The following is a 26,518-nucleotide window of genomic DNA, read 5'->3' as shown; positions in this document are numbered from 1 at the left end:
CTTAGCTTTGGTGTTACACGGGTGCATTTCATTATCATCTAGAATAAAAATATATATTTATCTATCTATACCTTCACTTTAATCACAGTGCCCCAAAATCAATGTTATGATTATAAAACATTCCCAGAAAAATTGAAAAAACATAATCAAATATTGAACAATAACATTCGTAATCATCTTTGAGTATTAAAACAAAATATAACCTTGTCTGGAACAAATTAATTAGTGACTTTTAAAGTAAATATACTTATATAGTGCCTTTTTATATTTATAGTCAGGACAACACGGGTAAAAATCTATAACAGTAAAGCCAGAAGAAATGGCGGTTATTACCAACTGTCTTGTCTATAAAAACGTCGAACATACATTATAGCTAATATAGTTTTTATTCTAGGTTTTAGTCATTTTTATACATTAGACTTGTTGAACTCGTGTCTTCGTAGGGATATAATATTTTTTGTTCATATACAGATAAACTTATTAAAATATATTAGAGAAAATATGTTATGTTCGATAAATAGATATTAGATTTCAGATAATTAGAAAAAATTGACCTTTAATTAATAATAATAAATATAAAGTACTATATTTCTGATTAATTAGATACGTACTAATAGTTAATACTTAATTTATAATATCTACGCTTACGTAGTGCTGATAAAGAAATCTGAACTGTTGTACGTATCTAGTTAAAAAAACAATATTTATTCAATATTGATTCTTTTTACTAAAATACGTATACCAGTTATATTCTAGTACAGTACAACATTAAAATTCAAAACTATGTTCCTAGAAAAGTTTAACACTTATTTCGCTATCGTTGAATTTCAGAGAATCCACTCAGAAATTACAAATCCAAAAGTTTAGCATCAAACGATACTTAAATGAACTTTGCATTGCTTTATCAAAGTCTAATTGTCAAGTCAAGTTTTCACTTCATATTATATCAGATCGAAATGTAATATCTCATATCCTATTTAGTAATGGAGTTGACTATAATATAAGATAGATCGTAATAAATATATGTAGTGTCATATGAAAGTACGATGAATGTCATTAATATAGCTATGTTTTATACTGTTAATTCAACTTCAGTTTCAAAGTGCATGACGGATTAAATGTTATGGTTAGTCGAACTAAATATAAGTACATCCGATTTTTGACCAAATTTGTACGACCGCAATTTATCACATCTCTACTATTATAAAGGGAGTGTTATTGCAAATCCAAAACAAGCTGTTATGTATATTTCAGATCAAAAGTGTGTGTGTACATAAGTGTGTTTTAGACAAAACATCCTATGTTCGTTGTCGTGGTACATACTATCTTCATGCCAAATTTCATTAAGAACCATGGTTCTTAATGAAATTTGATCTGAAATATACATAACAGCTTGTTTTGTATATTTCAGATTTATATATACATAACATATAAGTTCTTAATATAAAGCAAAGTTGCTAAAGTCGTCTGACTGCTGCTTAGTTATATTCCTTAAGATATAATATATATTTAGAAGTATGAGTGCGAAGCAAGAGCTGCTTAGTGTCTGACATAAATAAAATACATATAGAAATTAAATTTTGTAATGTGTGTTACTTTTTACAAAATTTTACTAAAAATTGGATATTTGATGTCAGTAAATATATAAAATAATTTCATATTCTTTTATCAGAAATGCCATATATAATTCATTACAGATAAAAAATAATAAATGCTTCATTATTGATGATAAGTCGAAACGAGCTTATGGACGATTAACTATGGCATCGAATGGTTTTTATTATTACGTTACGCACATAATGCTTTCAAAAAACTTAAAACATCATAGCATTTCATCAGAAAAGTAACCTATATAAATGTAGTATATATACTCGTATAAACAAAGTATTCCACGTGCGGTCGAATGTGAAAGTATATATAAAAAAAGGAAATTAAACAAGATAATCTAATTAGACCAAATTGGCTGTAAAAGTCGAAAAGCCAGTGAAGTACCCAGTAAACTGAATTTCCTACATTTGGATTAAAGCAGATAAAATAAAGAAAATGTGCGTCAGTGTGTAAAATATAATTAAAGGATTCGTACGTGATGCTTACCCTGACATTAAACAAATGGAGTGATGATTCAAATGAGTAGGTATATGAATTTTTTTAATGTAGTTCCTTAATGATCTTTATTATATTTATTTTGTGTGACAACATGTTCCCAATTTTCAAATGAGTATCCGAAAATTCCGGAACAACAAAAGAATAGATAATCAATTACATTATAAAATGTATGATAAACTGATATACGTATCATCAAGTTTCACAAATTAAAATTACTTACTACTTAATTATTGTGATTATGGTCATATTACAGGAGGGAATAGAAATAACAAACAGGTTAGTACTTAAGTAAAATAGAAAATATCTTTAATTTTTAAAAGATTCTTAGCTCGTCGTCTCTTCTGTAAGTATTGCAATTACTTTATTACACTTATCTTTGTAATTGTTATAATATATTCCCATGAATAGTTTTAACTTGATTAGATTGTGAAGGTAAAGAATATGTTTAATGGAATTAAGGTAGACAAACAAGTACAAGTTTTAATAACATGTAGGAAAATTCATTTTCCGTCGTTGAGATACTATTATCGACCGGATCCCTGGCAGGGTCGCTGCAGTAATAACATTAGTGTGTAATTTGCAAATGCCTTTTTATACCTTACCTTCCTGCAGGACATACCTGAAGTCTCATAATCCAACAATGTAATATACTTAATAGTACGCAACACTACTTACATCGAGTTAAGGTCCCCTCATCGTTTATTTACAAGAACCAAACCCGTAACAGTATTACGTAAATCAAAAGAAGTCCAATTCAATTTCACTAAGCGGCTTAGTATCTCGTAAAGGCGGCTTCATACTTACTAACCCTCGAACATCCCTCAGAAAAGATGCCAATATGTATGGTATTAGTATAAGCTATAGATATTGCTATCGTCGGGACATATTGTTTTTATGAGAACCATATAATTAGTTACATCTAATGTTACGATGAGTGTTTCGTGTTGGGAATTGGTTGATTATTTTCATTAATGACTTATGTCATATAATATTAACGTACAAAATTATATTCCGTTTATGACGATTAAGGTATTACATAATTTATTAACGACTTTAATTTATTTGCGTTTTTGTTCATAAAATCCAAAACGCGTTGAAAATACGCAACTAAACTCACTTAATTTTAGTATAGATCAAATAGAATTTTGAATTTTTTCATCAAATTGACCGTAGTTTTGTTTTACAGTTACTTGATATATTATAAAATGAAATCTCTGTCTTTTTAGTATGTATGCTATATTTATTTCGTTTTTAGATTTTGTCGAGAAATAAAATTACGTTAAATTCTTTCCAGTATTTAGCTTTAATATAATTTTTAATAATCTCAAATAATAATGTATATTAAAATTATAATATCATCAACAGCAACAAAATTACATTTGTGTTCTAATAAACCGTATTTACGAATACACTTTACGTCTTATTACTCGATATCTATTTAATCGCATTCAATATTAAGCCTGTTGATTAACACAAGTGGAGATACAGGCTTTATTAATCTATTAGATTAATTATTTCTGAAGTTACTTATGTTTGTGTAGATACTGAATTCATCATCGTAATGGTTTTAACGTTATCCCACCGGTGAATATATACATATATACATACTCTCATTTCAATTAATTTATATGAATTATCATTTGTTTTAGTACGTATGTAATTAAAATATTATATTATAAAAGAAATAGCGAGCAATAAAAAATAGTTAATTCAAGTTCTGCTTAAATTTATACTAATATTATAAGTAATAGTAGTAGTAATATATATAACATTCAACCTGATACAACTTTATTATGTGTATAATATATATTATACATTTGAGAGAACTTTAACAGTGTATCGTAATAAATGGACTGTAATGGGTATAAGTTGGACTAGGTGGAAATAAAAGCTTATCGATATTAGCAATCAGGGATTAGCGTTCGGAACTCTTTAATGCCGCTAATATATTAATAGAGTATTAATATAGTGTAGAGTATCTTTATTAATACAAAGCTAAGATAGATATCAAAAGGTGTGTCTAAAAGGAAATTTAACTAAGTATTACTAGTATCATATTAAGGCAAGGTGTGATTAATTGATTTATATTCTATTATCTATAATGAGATCTGGTTTTGGGCAATGAGAGCTGAATCTTCAGAGTTTCCTTAAACACTGTCTTTGTTATATAGGAAAATATATAGGAAGGAATTTATCAATTTCTTCCACTCTAATATACCTTTTAGGATTTTTTAAAATTAGTAATTAGTATTAATTATATTCTGAATATATAATTAAATAATTGGATAAAATTTGTAGGTATCTTTCTCGAGCGAAAAAAATCAATGTTATGTTCTTTTGGGTAAATGATTGATCAAGGTTTAATGTTGGCACTCATATTATAAAATGTTTCTTTACGCTCTGAGTATTTCTTTGTTCAGTAGATACATATCTAATTCAAGAACCTACAAGTACACATCTTAAACTGAAACTCAAAGTTGGGTTAAACTTAACTAACACAAGCCACGAAATTCAAATTGTAGGTACAATATTTTGATTAATAATTCATGGTAAGACTGAGGCAATATTTATATAATAAATTATGAACTTATAACGACGTTCAGTTTATTATTATTTTTGTCAAATTATATTGTAATCACTCAAGTAAATAAATACCATTCTTAACCAAGTTAACCTTACATTATGAATTAATGGAAATTATATAATATTAACAATTGGAAGTTAAATGTCTTTAAAGGCACCTAATCATAAAGTTGCCTAAATGAATGACAATCAGATGAGTTGCTAATTGTTATAAATTAAATCATCTAATGTAATATTAAAGTTACAACTGTTCTACTGTAATCAATTTATGTGATGTTTTAATGTATTTATGAGTTAAAGTGGGTTTAATAAAATAGATATCAAAATATTTATATGAAACTACTTGGTTATATTAATATTGCCAAAGTGTATCAATTATTTTTAATAAGCCGAGGTATATGTCTTGCTCGTCAGATAGGAAATTATAGTCTCATCTATTTCGGTCGACAAGCCTGCTTTGTAAAATGTTTCTGTTTACGGGTCGATATAAGGCAGTAAAAATACAGGATACAACAAAAGATATATTAGTCCTCAGGAATGGCAACCCATAAATATGTAGTATCACGAGCATAACTCAATCACGTGATATCGTATATGTATATAGATATTGTATAGATAATATGGCTCTAACCAACTGGTGGACTATCAGCTTGTTTGCCATTATAATTAAATTAAAAAAGACACAAATATGTGTTTAGTACCTACTTAATAGAATATAACAGTGTCTATTATTAAATAAATCTTCCAATATGTCCAAGTTATGCGAAAGTTCCGAAACACTAAAAAGATCAAGAAAAAGCAGTTGCCAATTCGCTTTGAGGATACTTAGATATCGAAAATTCTTTGCAATAGAAAAAGAGGAAGCATCTTTATACCCCGAATTTTTGTTAAACTATCGTATTACAACATCGAAGTAAAACGTCTGCAAGTTTCTTTCGATACGAGTTTACTTATATATTTTTATTTCAATGATAAGACGAGTTTTTTTTACTTAATAATGAAATAGATATGTTATGTGTTGAATGCGGATAAAACAACGATGTTAACGGTTACCTATGAACTGAGTGCATATAGATCACAGACATGAATCGGATTATTTCGGTCTAAGAGAGTTCCACGTGTCTTCACTACCACAAAAATTATATTATTTAAACCGAGATGAAGTTTTGATTGATGTAAATTATTATTATTACCATTCGTAATTATACGATTACAATGATTAATCCCTGAATAAAATGTAACTAATAAATTACACCTAAGAACCACTTTGATCTTGCAAATAAAAACACATCATAATCTATTCTTTCGTTTAAGAGTTACGATGCCATATAGTGAGATAAATAGATAGTTAGATGACAGACTCATAGTTAAATAAATCAAGCTTATGATACCGCTCTTTTTATGTAGGGGATTAAAAATGAGGACAAATAATCTCAAATAAATATAAGAAAATTATTTTATTTTTATTATAATATTTATAATTATATGTTATCACATAATTTTAGATTAACTAATAAAATTGAAGCAATTGAAAAAAGTACTAAATTGCAGCTATGAACCATATCGATTACGTCAGTTAGCAGCAAACAAAAAACGCTTCAAATTCGTTTAGGAGTTATAATGCCACACAGACACAGATATACACATTTACGTCAAAGTAATAATACCCCTCTTTTTCGGTCAAGAGTTAATAAAATTAATATAGCTATGTAGGTATATTACCTCCTACTCCATATTTATGTGAAGATTAATATTATTCAAGTTATATTAAATTTCAGGATTAAGTTATAAGGATTCAGTGATATATGCGATCAAATACGGATAAAGCTATGTAGATTATGTAAGTTAATATAACTCACCGCAAATGAAAGAAGTCCCAATAAAATGGTATGACAAAAAAGAAAATGAAAACCGGGCTTGATGTTTGATTGTTCAGTAGATAGAATTATTGCTTCCCTGAAATTGCCTATCGAAACTTTTTTCTATTCGTGGTAGAAAGCTTTACAAAATATTCCCTTTTGTTTCAGAAGAAATGTAATTTAATTTGTATATATACATATTTATTTATGTACGTTTGTCTTTGTTGTCTGTATTATATCACTTTCATTCAAAGTGAAATATTATCGTTAATATTATAAAGACACACCTATTTAATATTAATATGCTGTTTCTTACCGTATTAAAGTACTGCAAAAACACAATAATGACAATCACTAGAGATGACCAATGTCGATGTGACCAATTTCAAGTATTTTGAAGCCTAGTAAACTCCGGTTACGGGTCCGAACGGGGTGGCTAACTTATGAGGAACTTTTTTTTTAAGTACTACTGTATAGCATAGATTCTATTAAGAACAACGTAATCACCATCCACATTTTGCACAACGCCACCTGTGAAGCAGTACACAACTCGTTAAAATAAATTTCCTAAATAAGCACTGATATCTACTTCAAAACTAGAGTGCATAAGGTCTATTTTTATAAAAACAAATTTATTGTTTGCGAGGGTCCTGCTACTCAAACCACCCTCAAAACCGCAGCTGACTTTCACTAACTTTCATAATAAAACTATTTAACCGTTTTAGAAGTGTTCGGTGGAGAGGAAATGTTTGACCAAATTAAGCTCTGGCTTGGGGACTAGAAATAGAAAGATAGAGATCTCTGTAAGAAATCTCTTCCAATCAATCCGATGCAACAGTCATAGGTAGAATGTAGAGGGAAACTATAATAGAAAGTAATGTATTTACTTATATAATCATAAGAATGATAATTAAAAATTGAGTCCGAGTGAATCTTATAAAAAATATTCTAACTTCTTCGTCATCGTCTGTACTAAATAAAAACTGTCTAAGTTTTTCTTTAGTACAGACGATGACAGTACCTACGTACTTACTTAGACGTCTGTACTGTTCTAGTGAATCAATAAAATATAACACTATTTATATATATTGTATGTACTCGTAGGTACTATTGAAAATGGTAAAAGGATCAGAATTTAAAAATTCAATGAGTGTATCTATACAATAGGTATATAGTCATACTATACTGGGAAGTTATTTCATATATTTGGCAACGATATTGGTTCAATATACCTACTCTCCGGGTTGTTGACCCCATAAAAGTTTAAAGGATAGCTTTAGAGTATTTTACAAACTGGCACTAGTTCAAACATGAATGCCTAAATTCCATATAACAGTGCCAAAAGTTCAAGCAAACTAAATTTATATATCCATATAGTACGTTTTTATAATTTCAACTTATACTATAACAAATTGTGAAACCAAGTGAGAGCGGAACCAGATTAAAATATATTAAACTTTATACTGAATATTAAGAACTTACATTCCGTTAAATCGTGTACCATCTTCCTTCTTTTCCTTTTTGTCTTTTAGATTTTTTCCTATACTAAATGAATACAGTACAGTGAGATTTCAGATAATAGTTGTATTATTTTTAAGAATTGTGTACTACGATAACTATAATCCTCGTAAATTTAGAAAATTCATTCATTTATTAAAATGTTCGTCGAAGGCTTAAACTATCTGCTCAAAATCTTTTTTTAGAATTGGTATAAAATGTACATAAATAATGTCCCCATTTTCTTACATTGGACGAAAATTGTTATCGTATAATTAAAAATAATTTCTTGTTGGGTAATTTTCCTCTCTATGACTTAGCCTTTCCTTCTTGTTGAAGATGTATCTTGTTACTATTTTTAGAGCCTAAATTTTATTAAGTAATTACTTTCACTTCAATAATTGTTAATTTAGCAGTACGAAAATGATCATTCGCACGATATAAATAAATACAAAAGTTTTTGAAATATCATACGGAAACGGATAATGATAAATGTTACCTAAATACTGATGTAAGTAACTTCATACTTACTACTTTGTAACTTATTCATTTATACTTTGGCTTCTTACCACTAGTTTTCGATATATAATGTACGATCCGTATATATATAACTTTAGCAGCGTAATTTCTTTTAGTTTGTGAGTAGTTGGTGATCTTACATAAAAAAAGCTATATATATAAGTAACCGCGTATAATAGAGACAATGATGCCTTGTGGCATTTTACTTCGATTACTTTGTATAATAGACTAGGGTTGTGAAATTCAGTGGAAAAACTTGTTATTAATGAATTGGTTATTTTTGTGACATTTATAACGGTTAAACTAAAAGCTCTTTTTTACTAAATAATAATATTTATTTTTACAATCGATTATTTTCAGAAAACACATGTTTACAAACCACCTTGTCACTAGGTCTTATTTTTTAGACCACTTAGATGTAATAATCGATTTTAATCATTTGATTACTTGGAGTAATAGAATAATAACCGATCAAAATATTATAATAATTTACACATCCCTACAATAGACCAATAAAATTGATATTGCACCTCCCGCTGGTAAATAAAGCGTTTCGCTCATAAAACGACAATGAGCACATCTCTTACCTATTCCGCCACGAGCTGTAACTGCTCCCAGTGAGCTAAATGACTCTCTTTATTTTATATCAAGTGATAATTCGAGCATCAATTTTAAGACACTCGAGTTATTTGGTCGTCATAAAGTTAACACGTTTACTGCGTTCACATTATCTACAATAAATCTCGAGTATATGCTCTGCTATTTTATTTCCAATTCGAATTTTAAATTGAATTTGTATATTACTATTTCAATTGTTTAATCTCTGAAAAATTGGGTTGAGCTAGGAATTAACCAATTCTGATAGCTGTGCTATTTTTTAAAGAAAACTATAATAGTTTTTAACATTTGTTATATAGTAATAGTTTTTTAAAAAATCAAAATTGATAAATCATTATTTCATTAAGACATGTAAAAATTCGGCGAATACCTACTTCAGTTGAGAAGGACTGGCTGAAAACATTTTTTTTACATTACATCGGTAGTAATCGGTACATTATATGCCTGGCGGTTGGCGGTTCACTCTCACTGCCCACAACCCGTAAACAAAGAATGTGCGACGTAAATAAATCTATCTAATTCAGTTGGTAAACAACAATATAAAGGTATAGAATTTCTGTTATAAAAAGAGCCAATATTTTTGTATAATAACTGTATTTGTTTCTAGGGCTCAAAATAAATGTGACCATTTTGAGTCACTTTTTTGTGTTTCTACAATATTGATCGATGTGATGATTTTATTTGCTGACCGATAAAATGTAGCGGGTGACATGAACACACTGCGATAGCTGGCCTCCACAGATATCACCGAACTCTTATCGATTGCATTGTTTATATTGTCAAATAATGTATATGTGGTTATTACGTTTAGAAAAATATGAAATAATACACTTAAATTGCGGGATATCTTTAAATAGGACTGCATAACCTCTTACCATCGAATAACTAGCAGTATAAAGTCATTATTTAGCGCAAGTGTACAAAAAAAGGATATGTTTACCATTAAACCTACTTTATCACTATACTTACTCAAAGACGGAAAACTTGCGTATAAATAGCAACATAAAATAAACATAATAGTTTGTCATATGATCTGTTTGCCAATTAGGTAATTGTGACCCGCCCCCAGGTTCCGCTGATAAGACCCGGGTGCCCTTGTAGTTTATCTACAAGTGAATGCATACATTAGCAAAGTTGCCTATTTCCTCAAGGTTTTTATCGTACCATGCTGTTATATTCACATTAACGCCAAACCTGATTTGCATGATTATCGTTCACTTCACAAAATTCGTCCCACACGTCCTCGTTAAATACATGATGCGAATTATTCTGCCGGTACAGCTATAAACTCGATGTCTACGATTTTAACTTTGGCATTTACGAAATTTTAATATATTCTGCATGTATTCTACTTGTGTATCTGGTATCATATCATATTATTATTTTTATGGAAACAGTTTAACATACATGTTGTCCACACAATAAAATCTTAATCGACTAAGCCAAACTAAACTGCACCAATTGTAATAGATTTCGAAATGAAGTAGATTTTGAAAAGATTACCTATTTCGCTATAAAAGATACTCGGCCAATCTTGTTCTACACATAACCTTATCTCCCGAGGGTAGCTCTGACTCATCATTCGCCTGAAACATTTCTAATTGAATTTGTGACGCTCTATTGAACAATATCTTGGTCGATATGATTCTTGTAAAAATATTTTTATTCAGACGTTTGAGTTATTCAAGATCGTAAAGAAATTTGTGATTTAAAACATGTACCGAATACTCGTAGATAGAAACAAAACATTGGCCTGAATCGATCTTGTTTTAACTTTTTATTTAACGTAATATTGGAATCAGAAAAATTATAAAAATTAGAGTTACCTACACACTAATGAACTCCACAAAGAAACATAAGTGAATTATGTAGTTTTAAAAAATAACTTTTATTAATTATATTATTTTATTGCAGGACTGAGAAGACAGAAGATACAGTATCGAGCAGTGGAAATCTGTCTAGTAATGCGGTGCGACACAAAATTGTGGTATTAGGAGCAGCAAAAGTTGGGAAATCCTCTCTTATAACTCAATTCTTGTATGGTACATTTTCTACAAAGTATAAAAGAACCATAGAGGAAATGCATCATGGAGATTTCAACGTTTCCGGTGTGAGACTAACCCTGGATATTCTGGATACTTCTGGAGCCTACGAGTTTCCAGCGATGCGAGCACTGTCTATGCAGTCAGCTGATGCATTTATTTTAGTATACGATATTACGGATGCGGACAGCTTCACAGAAGTAAGAGTTTTAAGGGATCAGATCCATGAAACCAAAGAAAGCACAGCTGTACCTATTGTTGTCGTTGGCAATAAGGTGGACTTAGCAGAAACAGGAGATAGACAGGTTAGCTAAATTATCTGTTTTAATATTACGTAATCTTGATATAATATAACCATAGATAGCATAATACTTAATAAAGTAATATCATGCCAACAATAAGCCAAAACTTGTCTGTAATTTTATTATTATTAATCCAAATAGCCCTATCTCGCATGCATTTATCATGCGTGATTTTTGATAAATGGTCTATTGTGTGTTTTAAAACATAGTGACAGGCATTGATCATTAATGAAATTGAAGAATTTAATCATATATTGATACTTCCCTATTGATATAAACTTACCGCTACAAGATTCATGAAGCTACATGACACATTGAGTTCAAATAACTAAGTATCAAACTGATGATTAACTTAGTTCTAGTATCTATTATAACTTAATCTATCTTAGTTTAGGACATAGAATACTGTCAGAAGACTACATTTTTTATTATGTGACTTTTATCCCCATTTTTAAACTGGGCGTTTGAACAATATTTAGCAATATGTTTCATGAGTTTGTGTCAGTTACTTAAAATTTTATTGTGTTTCTATATCATCTAAAGACAAATACATTGCGTCAACACAATCCACAACGTATTATATTATATACTGGTAACAAACTTGAACAACAAAGTGCCGACTTGGGGCAGATGGCAACGTCATCTCACAACACGAACGTGTCGCGTTCCAAGCCCCCTGGGGCAAACCTGAACTTGCTCGCAATATCGCTATTCCCATAAAATAAATGTTAGTCAACCGTCAATAACTTCATATTGTGGAACTCGAAAAAAACATACGTGATGAAACTCGGCAACGGATGTATAAGTACTTAGAATTCACTGTGATATTATTTCGTGAGTACGTAACAAGGCTATAACCAGCTGTTTCCAATTTGAAACGTGTACTAGTCATAAATATATTTTTAGTATGATGCGTATATTCAGTATTGGTTTGCTATATATATATATATCTTCAGGTTACTATTTCCTATAATTCTTTCCTTATTGAATTTACATAGAGATATAAATTAAATAATCAGATGACAGCAGGAATTTTGAAGTTTCTTATTTACTGCCAATACCTGTAAAAGACGGGAAAATTGATCCAAATATATATAATAATCTTGTTATCACATTATTTCGTTTTATTACGATCCTTGTATGTTAGTTGAAAAAATATTTATGACCTCGTATTTCGAATTTATGGTTCCCTGTAGGAAAGATCAAATTCTTAAAGGATTCCTATAGATCCGTCCATACTTGATTCATTGTGTCACAGTCTTCTAGATTTTAAAAGAAATGAGATGTCAATTTGTGATTTAGATACGAGTACTTAAGTAAATCTCTTGCTGAAAGAGAATAGGCTTAGAAGTTGGAATAAATAAATATTCTAAAACAGATTTATATATGTCAACAGGGGAAATGAATTCTAACTTATGTATTATTGACAAGCAATTCGATTTGTTGTCGAAAGAACAAATAAATCACATCCTAAAAAGATTTATCATAATGATCTTCTATATATACCCATATTGCTACGGGGAAGCTATTTTTTATTTGATAGCAAATCATTATAAGAAATATTATTGTATTTGATATTAAAATAACTTCTCGGTAGAAAAGTAATTAATAAACCATATCATTGATAAATATAAACGAATAACATATTAATTTTCTTAAAAATCATTATATTATCGTCACTATATAGTATAAAACAGTCGCTGTCGCTGTCTGTCCCTATGTATGCATAAATCTTTAAAACCACGCAACGGATTTGTGTTTTTTTTTTAATAGATAGAGTGACTCAAGAGGAAGGTTTATATATATAATATATGTACACCCGTGCGAAGCCGGGACGAGTAGCTTGTAATGAATAAGAATCACTCGTGATAATTTAAAGAGCGCAATTAAAATATATAATTTCCTTATGCAATTTTGTATTCTGTAACGATCACATTTTTTACTGATGAATAGTATTTTCTTGCAATATACATTTTATTATGCCAAGGGGTAAAAAGGTCGCGTCTTCGCTACCGGATCTGTTCCATCCGTTTCAATAATATTATTCTATTATTATCTCGCAAGGACCGTCGCTTGATTTGCTATATATGTATATTCCATAATTATTTTGCCATAGATTACACAAATATCATTACATTATATTACATAATCTTGATATTATTATACCGAGGCTTAACATTGTACAAAGTAGTTGGTTGATAAGGCGGTAAAATGACAGTTTACAGATTTTACATTTTAGCCTTCCAGAATGCAACGCATAATTGGTATACACAATGATAGACATCACATCATAACGCGATGTCTGTGATGGTGTTCATGTATATAAGAGATGGTTACCACTTACCATCAAGTGGACCATCAGCAGGTTTACCCAATTTACCCAGTTACGTCTGTTTGACTCATTTGCTTGTACACAGTGCGTAATAAGTGATAATTATCATTTATTATAACTATTACCTTCTTACGGTGTATATGTGGAGTCATTGTTAACTGTGATATTATGATGAATATAGCATATAGGAAATTTCTTTAATCGTTCGAAATTTATGAATTAAAATGTAATTATCTTTATGTAATTTCGATTTACAATAAATAATGACAACTACAAGAAAAAGGTTAATGTTTGAATATTAATATATAATGTTGTTCATATAAACAAATAAAACGTTTTCATATCGTTATATGTTCTCCTACTACCTTTTTATAGAAAAACTACTCAACGTTTTCAAATTTTAAAAGCCTGATGGATGAGATTAAATTTCCGATCCGTCACAGAACGGAGAAAATGTTTCACAAAATATTAACAAACGTCCCGTCGGATGCCATAAATGTCGTGTCCGCTTCATTGAGTAACACCGTCAAAGGGTAGACAATCCACTAACCTATAAATAAACGGTATTCAGAAGATTTTGGTTGTTACAATTATTACCTAATTACTTTCTTGGCTTATTCATATACTTCAAAAGTTTCCCGCGCTTCTACATTTATACCCTATTTTACCTTCTTTCAGATTATTCTTGAAGATATAATGTATTGATGTGAACTGTCGTCGCGTTAAATTGATTAAAATCCGTTCAGAGTTTTCCAAATTTATTATAATTACTTGAAATACTTTCGTTTGTCGTATTGTAGGGTAGTAATAATAGGTAATAATAATATGTATTACGTCTGATACAACATAAGGATGCAAGGAAGTTTGGTCTAAATAATATCTCGCCAGTCTGGATCACGGTGAAGCTGGTAGCAATTTCTTTTAAAAAATATGCAGGTATATATGTGGTTTATGCATCAAATCAGTTATCGTAAGGACAGAATATCATATCAATAATAAAAAATTGATAATTTATTTTTATTAAAAAAAAACTGCACAGCGACACTTTTTTTAGATGGTGAGACGATCAATCAATTTCTTTGGAACCAAGAAAATTCTATTTCTTTATTATTATTTTTTATTTATCTTGTCAACAGTTTTAACCATCATCGAAAAGTTACTGTAAAATTTAAATACACACATTCATACTTTTTAGTGTCGGATAAAATGAAACTCATGACTATTGTGGACAAAAGTTCTAAATAAAGATTAAAAAATGAAAATCCACGTACGCTCCATGTTGGTTTTGTTATTTAAACGAATAGTATTTTTATCCATGTATTTTTAAGTTACATGTAATTCCATTTTAATTTTTTTATTATTCTTTCTTTCATTTATTATACTATATAGTTATTTAATTATTAATTTGCTGCCTTATTCATAATAGATCAGATAGCGAGTGCGTTCTTCGTTTCTTGCAGAAACGAAGAACGCACTCGCTACCTATATTAGTAGACATGCATATAAGAAGCATCAAAAAGCAACAAAATTTGTTCAGAATTATCGAAAATATTGTTATCGATCACCTAGATGAAATTATGGATACGCTATTCCACTACAAATCCGCTGAAAATTAATAGCCAAATCCATCTAACAGAATATATAACAAATATATTTGTAGTGATATATCGTCACAGCGATACTAAAATTATAGCAAAACTTTAGTATGTCAGCTACCAATTTAATAAAAGATAGAACATTATTTAAAACTAGTTCCATTTCATGTACGACAACAATGTTCAGATATATATAGTTCCGGACTCTGAGCCGGTGGGGTAAGTTTGTCCGGAATATCCCGCACTATGCCCTCCCATCCGCTAACTTCTCAATATCCCCATTTTTAACATATAGCTTTTTAGCATATTGCTTGAACTTATGGGATATTTAACCATACGTCACTTTGCGTATGGTTAAATATCCCATAGGTATTATCTATCTTTCAGATTATCTGTCTTATTTTCCCCAGTAAGAGCATATTTCTGAGGACAACGGACTAAAACAAAGAGAGGATTGAAAGGAACAGAGTGGGTGGACTTACAAAATGGAATTATCCTTTTCTTTGTTTTATGTAGCAATTAAATATTTCCATGATGAAATTAGTAAAGGTTTTTCTCTGCCTTTATTGCTTTCAAGAATAAGTAGGTAGTCTTTTCTGTCAGTAATTATACCCCGTTGCATTTCTTCAAGCTAAGTTTATATTATTATTTCTCAATGTCCCTACGCCGTAGCTCTACCTACTCAGGCGAGTCAACAGGCTACCACTAAAGAAAATTAGAGTCTGCAATATGTAATATTTGTCTTAATAATATTTGGAAACTCCCACGTGTGTCAAAGCTCACATATCATGTAAGCAGGTAGATATGTGCGAAACTTAGTCCATAAAACAACTTAGCGCAATAAATTTTGTAGAAGCTCATTAACCCGCATATAGCACTCTGCCGGTTTTCGAACGAAAGCTGTAATTGACGTGCTAATTACTTAGTAATTTCCGATTGCTATGGCGAAATACTTTTGGGTTGACTATTAAACTAAATTTTTACCAAATGAATATACCAATCGATGCTTTTGAGAAATTTATTAACTTTGTTTTTCTATTCTTTAATACTTTTACGTATATGTTTTACACATATACGTAAAAGTATTAAAGCATAGAATACAAGGCAGAAAATTAATAGCAGATAGTAGATAATATTCTGTCCTGTGGTTTAGCGGTTTAATACACCGCTTTAGTTCTAATAACCGCGGGTTCAATTCCTCGCACGGTGCAAACATTTGTATTCATGAGTATAATTGTTTGTTTCGGTCTGGGTGTTTTCTATGTATACATAAAAAAAAAACATCTAAGTATTTTTATCAGTTTTCTAGTACCCATAACACAAGCTCTGCTTACCGTGGATCTTGATGGTGCTGTGTTAATTGTCCAGGGTTATTTATTTATTGTTTTGCACACCGAAAATTCAAACAATCCGTTAAATAGATAAATATCTAAAATATTAAAGCTAATTATTTATGAATGAGCTATTTATAATTATTTTTGTTCACAGGTTGAATTTCACACGACGGAATCGGTTGTGACAGTAGATTGGGAGAATGGATTTGTAGAGGCATCAGCGAAAGATAACGTCAATGTATCTCAGATTTTCAAAGAATTGTTGGTACAAGCCAAAGTGAAATACAATCTGTCACCTGCACTAAGACGTCGACGTCGACAATCTCTGCCTACTGGGCCTCAAGGTCCACCGGGGTCCAGTCCAACACCATCACCAGCTACCCAACCCCATGTACCCTCGCCCGCTCAATTAGCGCATCTCCAACAAATCAGGGAAAGGCACAACAGCAAACGTAATTCATGTGTCATCTCTTAAACAAAATACAAATTGTATTTCATTATGATTGACAACATTGGATAGCCGTTTTGTATCTTGAATACATTCTACTTTTTAATATGGCTTAAGTCTAACCATTTTTAGGTTAATCCTACAACATCAAAATAATTTATAAAATCATCCTGTCATACTGTTTAACATTACACTGTTTAAATTAATATAGTGATTTTGCTACTTTGCATCGATAATTAATTAAAATACCTTCATGACTAATTGCAAAACTTTGATTCATAATTTATAATGAAATAATAATAACGCAAATTCATAACTATTAACATGTACGCGAAGCTTTTCCAAAGGTTATTTAGGAAATTTTCTGCGAAGTCATTATCTGTTACTTCAATAAAATGAACTATAACTTAAGTAATAAGTAAGTATAGTTTTATATTATTAATCTCAGTCTTAAAGTGTAATTAATGCCAAATAATTTTGACAGTTCGTCATTATCCTAACATTAATCATATATATATATATATGATATATAAAATATTTTTATTATGTAAATTAATGAACTCTGTTTCCATGGTAGGAGAGTAATTAAATGAAAAGGTGTTTATAAAATATTTATTTATTTTTGGAAATAGTATAATTGAGTGATTGTTGTCTTCTTGTATAAATAGCATAACTAGAAATATTATTATTTACTTAATTACATATTATATGACGCTCTAGACCAGATTATTTCTATCTATGTTCATAATATCTGAAGAGAACCTAATAAGATTTTTATCCTTCTCTTAACTTAGATCAACGTTTTCTTAATTTACTGTTATGGCCTGTAAAGCTCCTCGCACTATCCTTGCTTCCATTAAGATTTATACATTCCATAATAAAGTATAGTAATTGTTTCTATTAAATAAAAATAACGCCAATGATGTATGTACCTATAGCTATAAGATTTAGACATACTGTTGTAATTAATGTTCAATTTCATTATGTAGATAGAAAGTGATAATTTAGAAAGACGGATCTAAATGTGACTGGTTTATGGTAAGTTTGATATATTCTTAACTAATTTTTAGAGTGTAAGTGTTTCATAATCTGTCATAGTAGTTTATTCCTAGGACAACACCCCTATTGAAAATCGACTAAGTGATTTAGAGCACTTCTGTCGAGAACAGAGCTACCTATTTACTTATATGTCCTAGGTAAATTGATGGGAAATGGACTTTTGAAATTTATAATGTGGTATATAATAAACTTATGGGGTAATGAATCTTGTTCCAGTAGGTAACTTAGATTGATGTGACGATATATTTTATACTTATTACACTTGCCTCACTTATTGCCGCGGGCTTGTGACCTATATACTAACCTATTTTGGCAGTATTAATATATCTACTTAAAATCGTAATTTTATTTTCCAAGCTAAATGAAATCCACGTATTGAAAGAAATAAAATGCTGTCTCAGTTACTAGTGATTAATATTTACATAAAAAAATGTTATAAATAAATGTATGATTTCAGAATAAGTATGATGTTGATTTGTCAAACTGAATAGTAGCAATTATGTAAAAAGACTAGTCTAGAAATTATAAGTAGGTCTCTATCCGTTTCTAAACAAATATTATGCATGTCAGGATGTCGTTTCTCTGATATTTTATGATCTAAACAGCTACTGTTCTGTGTTCATGTTGAGTTCGCCCTTTCATTTCATGCCTAAATTTAGAGTTTGCCGACGTCGCCTGTTCGAAGAGCCGACCCTAAATTGTGTAAACAGTGAGTTTTATGCATAAACTGATAAAGAAAATTTAAAGGCAAAATGTTCTTACTATGTTAAAGGTATTTTATTTTTTCAATATAAAATTTGTTTAGGTTTATACGTCAGTTTGTATATATAATTAGAGAATAAAGATATTACGATGTTATGCATTGCACATATATAGTTATTGTCAATCATCATCAAAAGTTGGAACTCTATTTCAACCTACATGTTTCGATCTTCCAACAGTCCTGAGGACTTCAAACATGTGTAAATAATAACTTTACATACCGTAAAGAAGAACACGACCTTCAAATTTAGACCTTGTTTTCAGATGAGGTGTGATTGTCAACTTGTTTGCGAGCGGAGAGTTATAATTGATGTAAGAAAATTAATACTTGATGTAAAGTTCTGAAAGGTGAATGGATACGTTCAAAATAATGCGTGTTGCGAAGATAATGTTAGAGACACGTAAATATCATTAAATTAAAATTGCAAACACATTATGGATATCATAATTAGGCATAAATAGTACCTACTTTTCAAGTTTTGCTATTACTCTAAATCACACTTTTATTAAGCCAGTTTTTTTTAGTTGAATATAAATCATGAGACCACGACCGTTCTAATGTTAGACAGTTCTCGGGTTTATTTGTTATGTGGCATAGTACGTAGGTAGGGTTGCGTAACATATTAAATTCGATAGTGAACTGATATTTTATTCATATTGTTCTAAATATACTATGTGTATTCATTACAACAAGCAATCTATAAGTACAACCTACTATATTTCTGTAAAACTTGTACCTAATCATAAAAACCTAATCTTTAGATACTAATTGTTGTATATTGAATATAATTATAGTGCACAAATAAGTTATGAATACAAAGTTTACGTAAACGTTATAGAGTAATTATAAACAATGTTCTAAAATCGCAATGAACCATAATCGGAGCTTTGCACTAATATATTTTTTAAGCCTACTTAGATACCTATGTAGATCATTTACGGAAAAACGGTCTTTGTAATCTGATCTAGAATTTCAAATGCCTACAAAATATTTTACGAGAGGTCGAACATTAATTTAAAACTTTACAACTTGGTTCCATAATGTAATTTAATAAACAAAGGGAACTTTACACCGATAATAATGATATATATATTCAGAAATTTACGGCCGCAAAACACAGTCTCTATTTTGCGGTCTTGCCTAAGTAGAACACAATACATGCTTGGAATATATAAAGGTGAATAGCAGTCTAAGCCGCTGACGTACCTATTTAATTTACTAGAAATTCTATTACTATTAACAAATACCATTTAATTGTACAATTTTCAACTTTAATCGTAGATTACAGCACTATAGACCATCTTGTTAGCAAATATGGATAAAAATTAAACATATAAATTTAAAACTCTAAAGAAAGAGTCTTTACCTGCCTGCGAATTAAAAACAAAATACTATAGTAATCGTAATGCTAATTGGTGATAAAACCCTTTTTAGTGATAAAAAATAAAGTAGCAATAAGTATTTTACATGAACAACGCAAGAGAAAAGTTAGCTGTCATGTATGTTTAGACATATATAATATATATGAGGTGAATACTATTTATCCTTGTGGACGATAAATGCAGAAGTTACACGAGTTAGTTGTTCCAAAAATATGTCACTTTTAATTTGCATTATGATGATGATAAATCGTGAATTATTAACACAACTTTTATTATAATTTGCTTAACACCAAGTACGACGTATTTTTCTAAAATATTTATTTCACAGTTCTAAACGTTGAAATTAAAATGTCATTACGGCTTCATAATTATCGCACCCAAATTTAGATAATATTTTGTATGGTCACATACATAGCATTTTTCACGTTATCTCGATATACTCGTTTTATTTTAAGAAAATATGCTGATGTTACATCTAGAGTTCCTGAGTTTTCAACAATTCATTCATGACTTCCTTCATTGTCACTTCAGTATGTTTGTAACGTTTTTATTTGACTAACTATACAACTAAGCATAATTAATATATATGTTGTTAATAACAACACACATGTACCTAACTACGTAGGGGTATACATAATTGCTACTATTTATATCTGTACTATATAATCCGTTTGTATTTATTAAGTTAATACCAAACTACATTAATGACATAGTTACTTACATATTATTAATACTATAACGTGTCCAAGTTCAATAAAATCTACCTCTCATAGCATTTTTCATATAATCATATAGTTATTTTCCATACAGTATTATTTTTAGGTAATTTCTACGCTGCTTTGCACCTGTAAGTTCGATTACTTAAATGCAGGTTAACTTATGTAATATATCTACTAATATACAAATGTATGTGAAAAACATAATAAGTTGGGTTGTAAAGTCGTAAGTTGATTAGATGAGGTACGTGAGAACTTTAGTTATGTGAGTAAAACTTACAGGTGTAAAAGCAGTCATAAAGTGTTAGTTTATTGAGGTAACTACATAGTATAAACTGATGTAATATTTTTTATGTGTTTTCGTGACGTATTGAGTGTTTAAAATTTATGGATGTGCCTTTTTTAACAAAATATAGTTCTGTTAGTTGTAAAATATTGAATTCCTTTTTAGGTTTTGTACTGTAACACTTCTAGAAGTACTTAAAAATGAACTAATGTACTATAAAATTATAACTGTTTTCATCATTTGAAAAATGAGTGTTAGTATATGATTATTAGATACATATTTATATCTTCTTTATATGAAAGTTATAATAAATTTAGAATAATTTGATGTTTACGACTGGTTGGAGAGATTCTTCAGATTGTATACACAAGCGTGATATATATACATTTTCTCTAATATAATTTATCCATATATACTTCTATACATATATAGGTTTACATTTTGTACATCTGAGTTTTTTTTCCAGAATGTAATATACAATATACCTCTTATAGATATCTACAGAAGATATTAACAAAGCATTAAATAATCATTTTATTTTATAAATCTATTATAATTTTAGGATGGCAGAAAAGCACAGATGGATTTGAAAGCGATTAGAAAGTGTACCATTTCTCCAGTAGACGATAAATAACTTTAGTATTGTATCTACTTGTAATAACTTAATTACCTACAAACAATTTGTATTTACTTTCGACTGTAGTCATTTGTAACAGGTTAATTTACATTTGTATCAAATATATAATTAAGACATTTGTGAATTTAAATAAACTTATACTTCCAAAAACTGGAATAGGATCTACCGTGTTATTTATTTTGCGTTAATGCCTCTTCAAATACAAAAGAAATAATTTATTATACATTTATTGTCACATCGGGTATACAAAAATCGACTTGAATAGTTACAATCGCAAATAGACTCCGACCCTGTTTTATCTTTTCTGCGAGTTCAACGGGAAAAAGTTCTACACATCTAAAGAATTAACTTAGAAGGAAAAAGCTTACCCAGGCATTTTTATTATGGTAATATGGTTTGATTTTAGATAATACATTGAAAGAGCCTAAAAAATATCTAACATATATTGCATTATATATTTCTAAATGGTTGCAATTTTATTTTGAATATATACACATAATAAAATATAGATATAATATATCTAAATAACCAGTAGCTTATTTAGATGTATTATAAAAGTTAACATTAAAAATAATTATATAATACAAGTTCTATTAATATATGTATTATTTTTAGAAATATTTTCACATAAATAATTCATGACCAATTTAGTACCTACCTATGAGTCCTAAAATACAAGAATACCAATATTTATATATCAATTAAAAATACATCAAATTCTTTTACTAATTGATCAATTTGCTGATCATCGTGACCGTTAAGATTGTCATCGGTAACTACGAATTGAAAATTGTCGGATAATCAAATATATTTCCTAATTTTTTCAAATCGTTCATCGTATTTATCGTCAATTATTTTATATGTCTAATAAAAGACCAGCAATCAGTACTGTCGAAGAGGCCGTAACACTAATACATGTATAGGTATATACATATTATTTTAATTATATATATTAGTAATCCAAATATTTGCTTGCAGTCAGTTGTAAAGACCATTGTTTTGCATCGCCCAATACCTAATTGTCGTACTCAGTGCATTTGTAGCAAGTAGTATAGTTCATCAAGCGATCCGGCTATGAGTTCCGTGTGATGCGGCAAGAGGAGACGGCAGCGGCGGCACTTGTTGCGCAGCACTGCCGATCGATACCGCCCGCCCGCGCTGCTCGCAACATGCTGCCTCCGTGACACCACCCTATCATTCTACACAGACACTTGCCATTCAATCCGGACACCACCACCCACTCAGCACCTTCTTACTCAACAATAACATCTCAACTAATCTTGGATTTCTAATATCTTATAAGTATTTTTTTTTTATATCAGACGAGAAATTAAATTTTAAATATAATATAACGACTTAACTTACAGGTGGCATATCGATATTATGGTGAGACTTGGGGGGGCCAATAATGAACACACAATATAGTATAAGAACCTTCCAACATCTCTCGTATTAATGAAGTTTGTTATTAGTGTTTTCATCAGCGGATAGTGGGTGAGAAACATAATTTTATACAAAAGTTTTGTATCGGTCAGATTTGAACTCACGAGTTTCCTGTGCAACTCGAAGTGTTAAACCACTAGGCTACAACGCTCATATTTTATTATTAACAATGATGTCTTAAACTTGATAATGGTTTAAGCCATTCGTATTCGTCTGCTTTGAACACCATTTTAAACGATATAGTTTTCAGTTTAGTAAGCAGAAATAACACTAAGAACATAGAGAAAAGAAATACTTTGTGTTAAAATAATAATAATAATAAACAACGAATAGAATTTTTTAATACATTTTTACATTGTTTTGAAAATACAAATATAATATACAAAGTATACACACCAAGACCAAGACAAACAATCATATTCATGTTTGCACCGTGGGAAAAATCGAATCTGCGACTATCGGAAGTAATGCGATGTGCTAAAATACCACTAGATCAATAAGGCCGACAAACAAAAAACTAAGTAGACTTGTTACAATGTTACAAGGGTTCGATTATGTATGAATCCTTCCTATAGATACCTTCACATTAGGAAATATTATAATAAGTGAAATAACTCGTAGCAACCAAAGCATACTACTTCTGTTTACGATTACACAAGACTGTAGTTGTAGCAATCACTATAAAAAATGCCAGCACTGTATGAACAGGCCGACCAATCCAATTTCATAAGTATGTCAACTGTACCAATAGGATAAGTGATATGTACCTTGCAATTAAAAACGTACGCAATTTGGTCGATATAAAGTGATCGTTCGATTTTGTGTATTTTACAAAATAAAATAGCTTTCCATAAGAGGGCACATAACTTACACCATACAAACCCTGAGATCCTGACGCCAATGTAGTATCATATATGTAGTGTAGCATAATCTTTACATCACATACAAAATTGCGCCGTTGTCTGTTCTTTTAGATCTTTTAAACTACACAACGGATTTTAATGCAACTTTCAGCAAAAGCAGACAGTGTGGTTCAAACAAGGTTTATATGTATAATGCGTATAGACTAGTATGGGTGTTTAGTATATTTGAAAATAGGATCTAAAATTTTGTTACATCTAACTCTATCTCCAACCAGTGATTCTAGGTATTTCTTTCAGTTGATACTTAAAATTAAAAGAATTATTATAACAATTTTAATTTATTTATTAACAAATTAATAGCATTGTCGTAATTGTGTTCTCAGTTTTATGATAAACATTTTAAACACAATCCGATAATATTGTATGCTCTTTACTTTATTTTAATTATAAATTCATGAATATGCAGTTTACTGCAACATGTGGGTATAGTGTAGATATTATGCCGTAAATGCATTTCTAAACACCTCAAACAAACCTCAGCAATGTAGCAACAGTGTATATTAAGCATTAGCCAGCTTGTTTGGTCGACGTGATATTAACCCTACGATCTCATTAGGATTCCGTACAACAGCGCACACTGAAACTTGATACAGAGAGCTCCGTACTCCTAAACGGAATTTTAATAATAAATCATAGAAATAAAGGAAAATTCTTTTATTTTAATACCATAACTTGGAATAAATAATATCAGTATAATTAAGCAGTAATTTTATAAATCAATTTATTATATTAAAAGAAAATTAAAATAATTTTTGTATTTTTATCGAAATTTTGTTACCAATATAGATAATGTTTACCGAAGTATAAACTAGAATTTAATATAATGTGTAAATATAAAAAAAACCCATGAAACCATTTAATTAAAGAAAAATTATTGATTTTATTATTTCCATTATCCGTTAAAATTGCTAACCGTTAATATTGGGTACTTCTTGAACTAAGCACCAATAACTTTCATTTTAAAAAGAATGTAACCATCATACAATATTGTGCATATTCTAGGGCGAACGGCTATCGTAAACCTGTCTAAACGACCGTCACTGAAAATATAACGTGAAAATACAATGTACAGGACAAACAGGTAAACACAGAGAATGTATTGTTCAAGACCGAACAAGTTATGGAAATGGAAATATTATGCTATCTACAAAACCATTTAGCGATTTCAAATATACGAGTAGCATCGAGTACCTACAGAAGTTTTATATTTTGGATCTACCTTTCAATATAATTAAAGTCAAACCTATTCACGAATTTATTCCTGAATTAAGTTTAAGATTATGACCAATTAAAAAAATCTCCTTAGTGAAGCATATCTATTTTATATTTATCGTAAAGAAATAAATTTTTAACAGTAGGTATCTCTTGGAATATTGAATTGACTATTAATTTTTCTCAAGTATCTATTTAGGTGGTTAATATTGATTATTATTACCCGCAAAAATGTTTACGGAAACGACTATGCGAATCATATAACGAATCAACGCCAAAAATTTGTTCTTAATATTTTTGCTTTGCTGCCTTGGGCTCAACCAGAAATTCTTCTGTTAGAATTTGTATATAACAATAAAGTCAATATTGTCAATACTTTATATTATTAACGGTTATTTATCTCAATCTACGAGTATTGTAAACATGAAGTTATATTTTGCCATTTTATTTTATTCCGTGGGTTGTAGTAACATTATTCGAATTCTTCTGTAACCTTATATATGTTCATTTTCTTTGATGTAAATTACCTACGCATTAACTCCCACAAGCCTCTTGTTTTGCTTAATCAAACGAAAACATAAAATAAATTTAAAATATAGATTTATTATTTCTTTTACTAAATTGCTACTTTTTAAGAACGTGTCGTAGATTATATTGCTTAAGTTGTTGTAATAAAAATAATTAGATACAGCAAAATATGAAGATTAGATAAAGGAATTATACAAAATATGTACTTAGACTATACGTAAAGTTGATTCTTTGAGTTCTGAATGCTTTTAAAAGTACGATTCACATGTATGTTTTTACTGTTGTGCTCCTCTAAACGTAATGCAGTATAAACGTAATGTGCAAGTCGCAATGT

The 26,518-nt window shown here is 29.6% G+C and overlaps 1 protein-coding gene across 1 annotated transcript in view; it reads left to right on the top strand.

Moving 5' to 3' along the window:
* Window positions 1–17,730, top strand: part of LOC131850675 (ras-related protein Rap-1) — a 34,354-nt gene extending 16,624 nt beyond the window's left edge. The window contains exons 2-3 of the mRNA XM_059200977.1: window positions 11,097–11,529; window positions 16,942–17,730. Coding sequence (XP_059056960.1) covers window positions 11,097–11,529; window positions 16,942–17,262 — 754 coding nt within the window. The 3' untranslated portion in view covers window positions 17,263–17,730. The remainder of the gene's footprint in view (window positions 1–11,096; window positions 11,530–16,941) is intronic.
* Window positions 17,731–26,518: the final 8,788 nt, after the last annotated feature.

The sequence above is a fragment of the Achroia grisella genome, unplaced genomic scaffold (assembly GCF_030625045.1).
Source record: "Achroia grisella isolate CSIRO2021 unplaced genomic scaffold, CSIRO_AGI_Agris_v1 utg779, whole genome shotgun sequence".
Taxonomy (NCBI): domain Eukaryota; kingdom Metazoa; phylum Arthropoda; class Insecta; order Lepidoptera; family Pyralidae; genus Achroia; species Achroia grisella.
The sequence above is the reverse complement of the archived record's forward strand: the minus strand, read 5'-3'. Positions and strand labels throughout refer to the sequence as shown.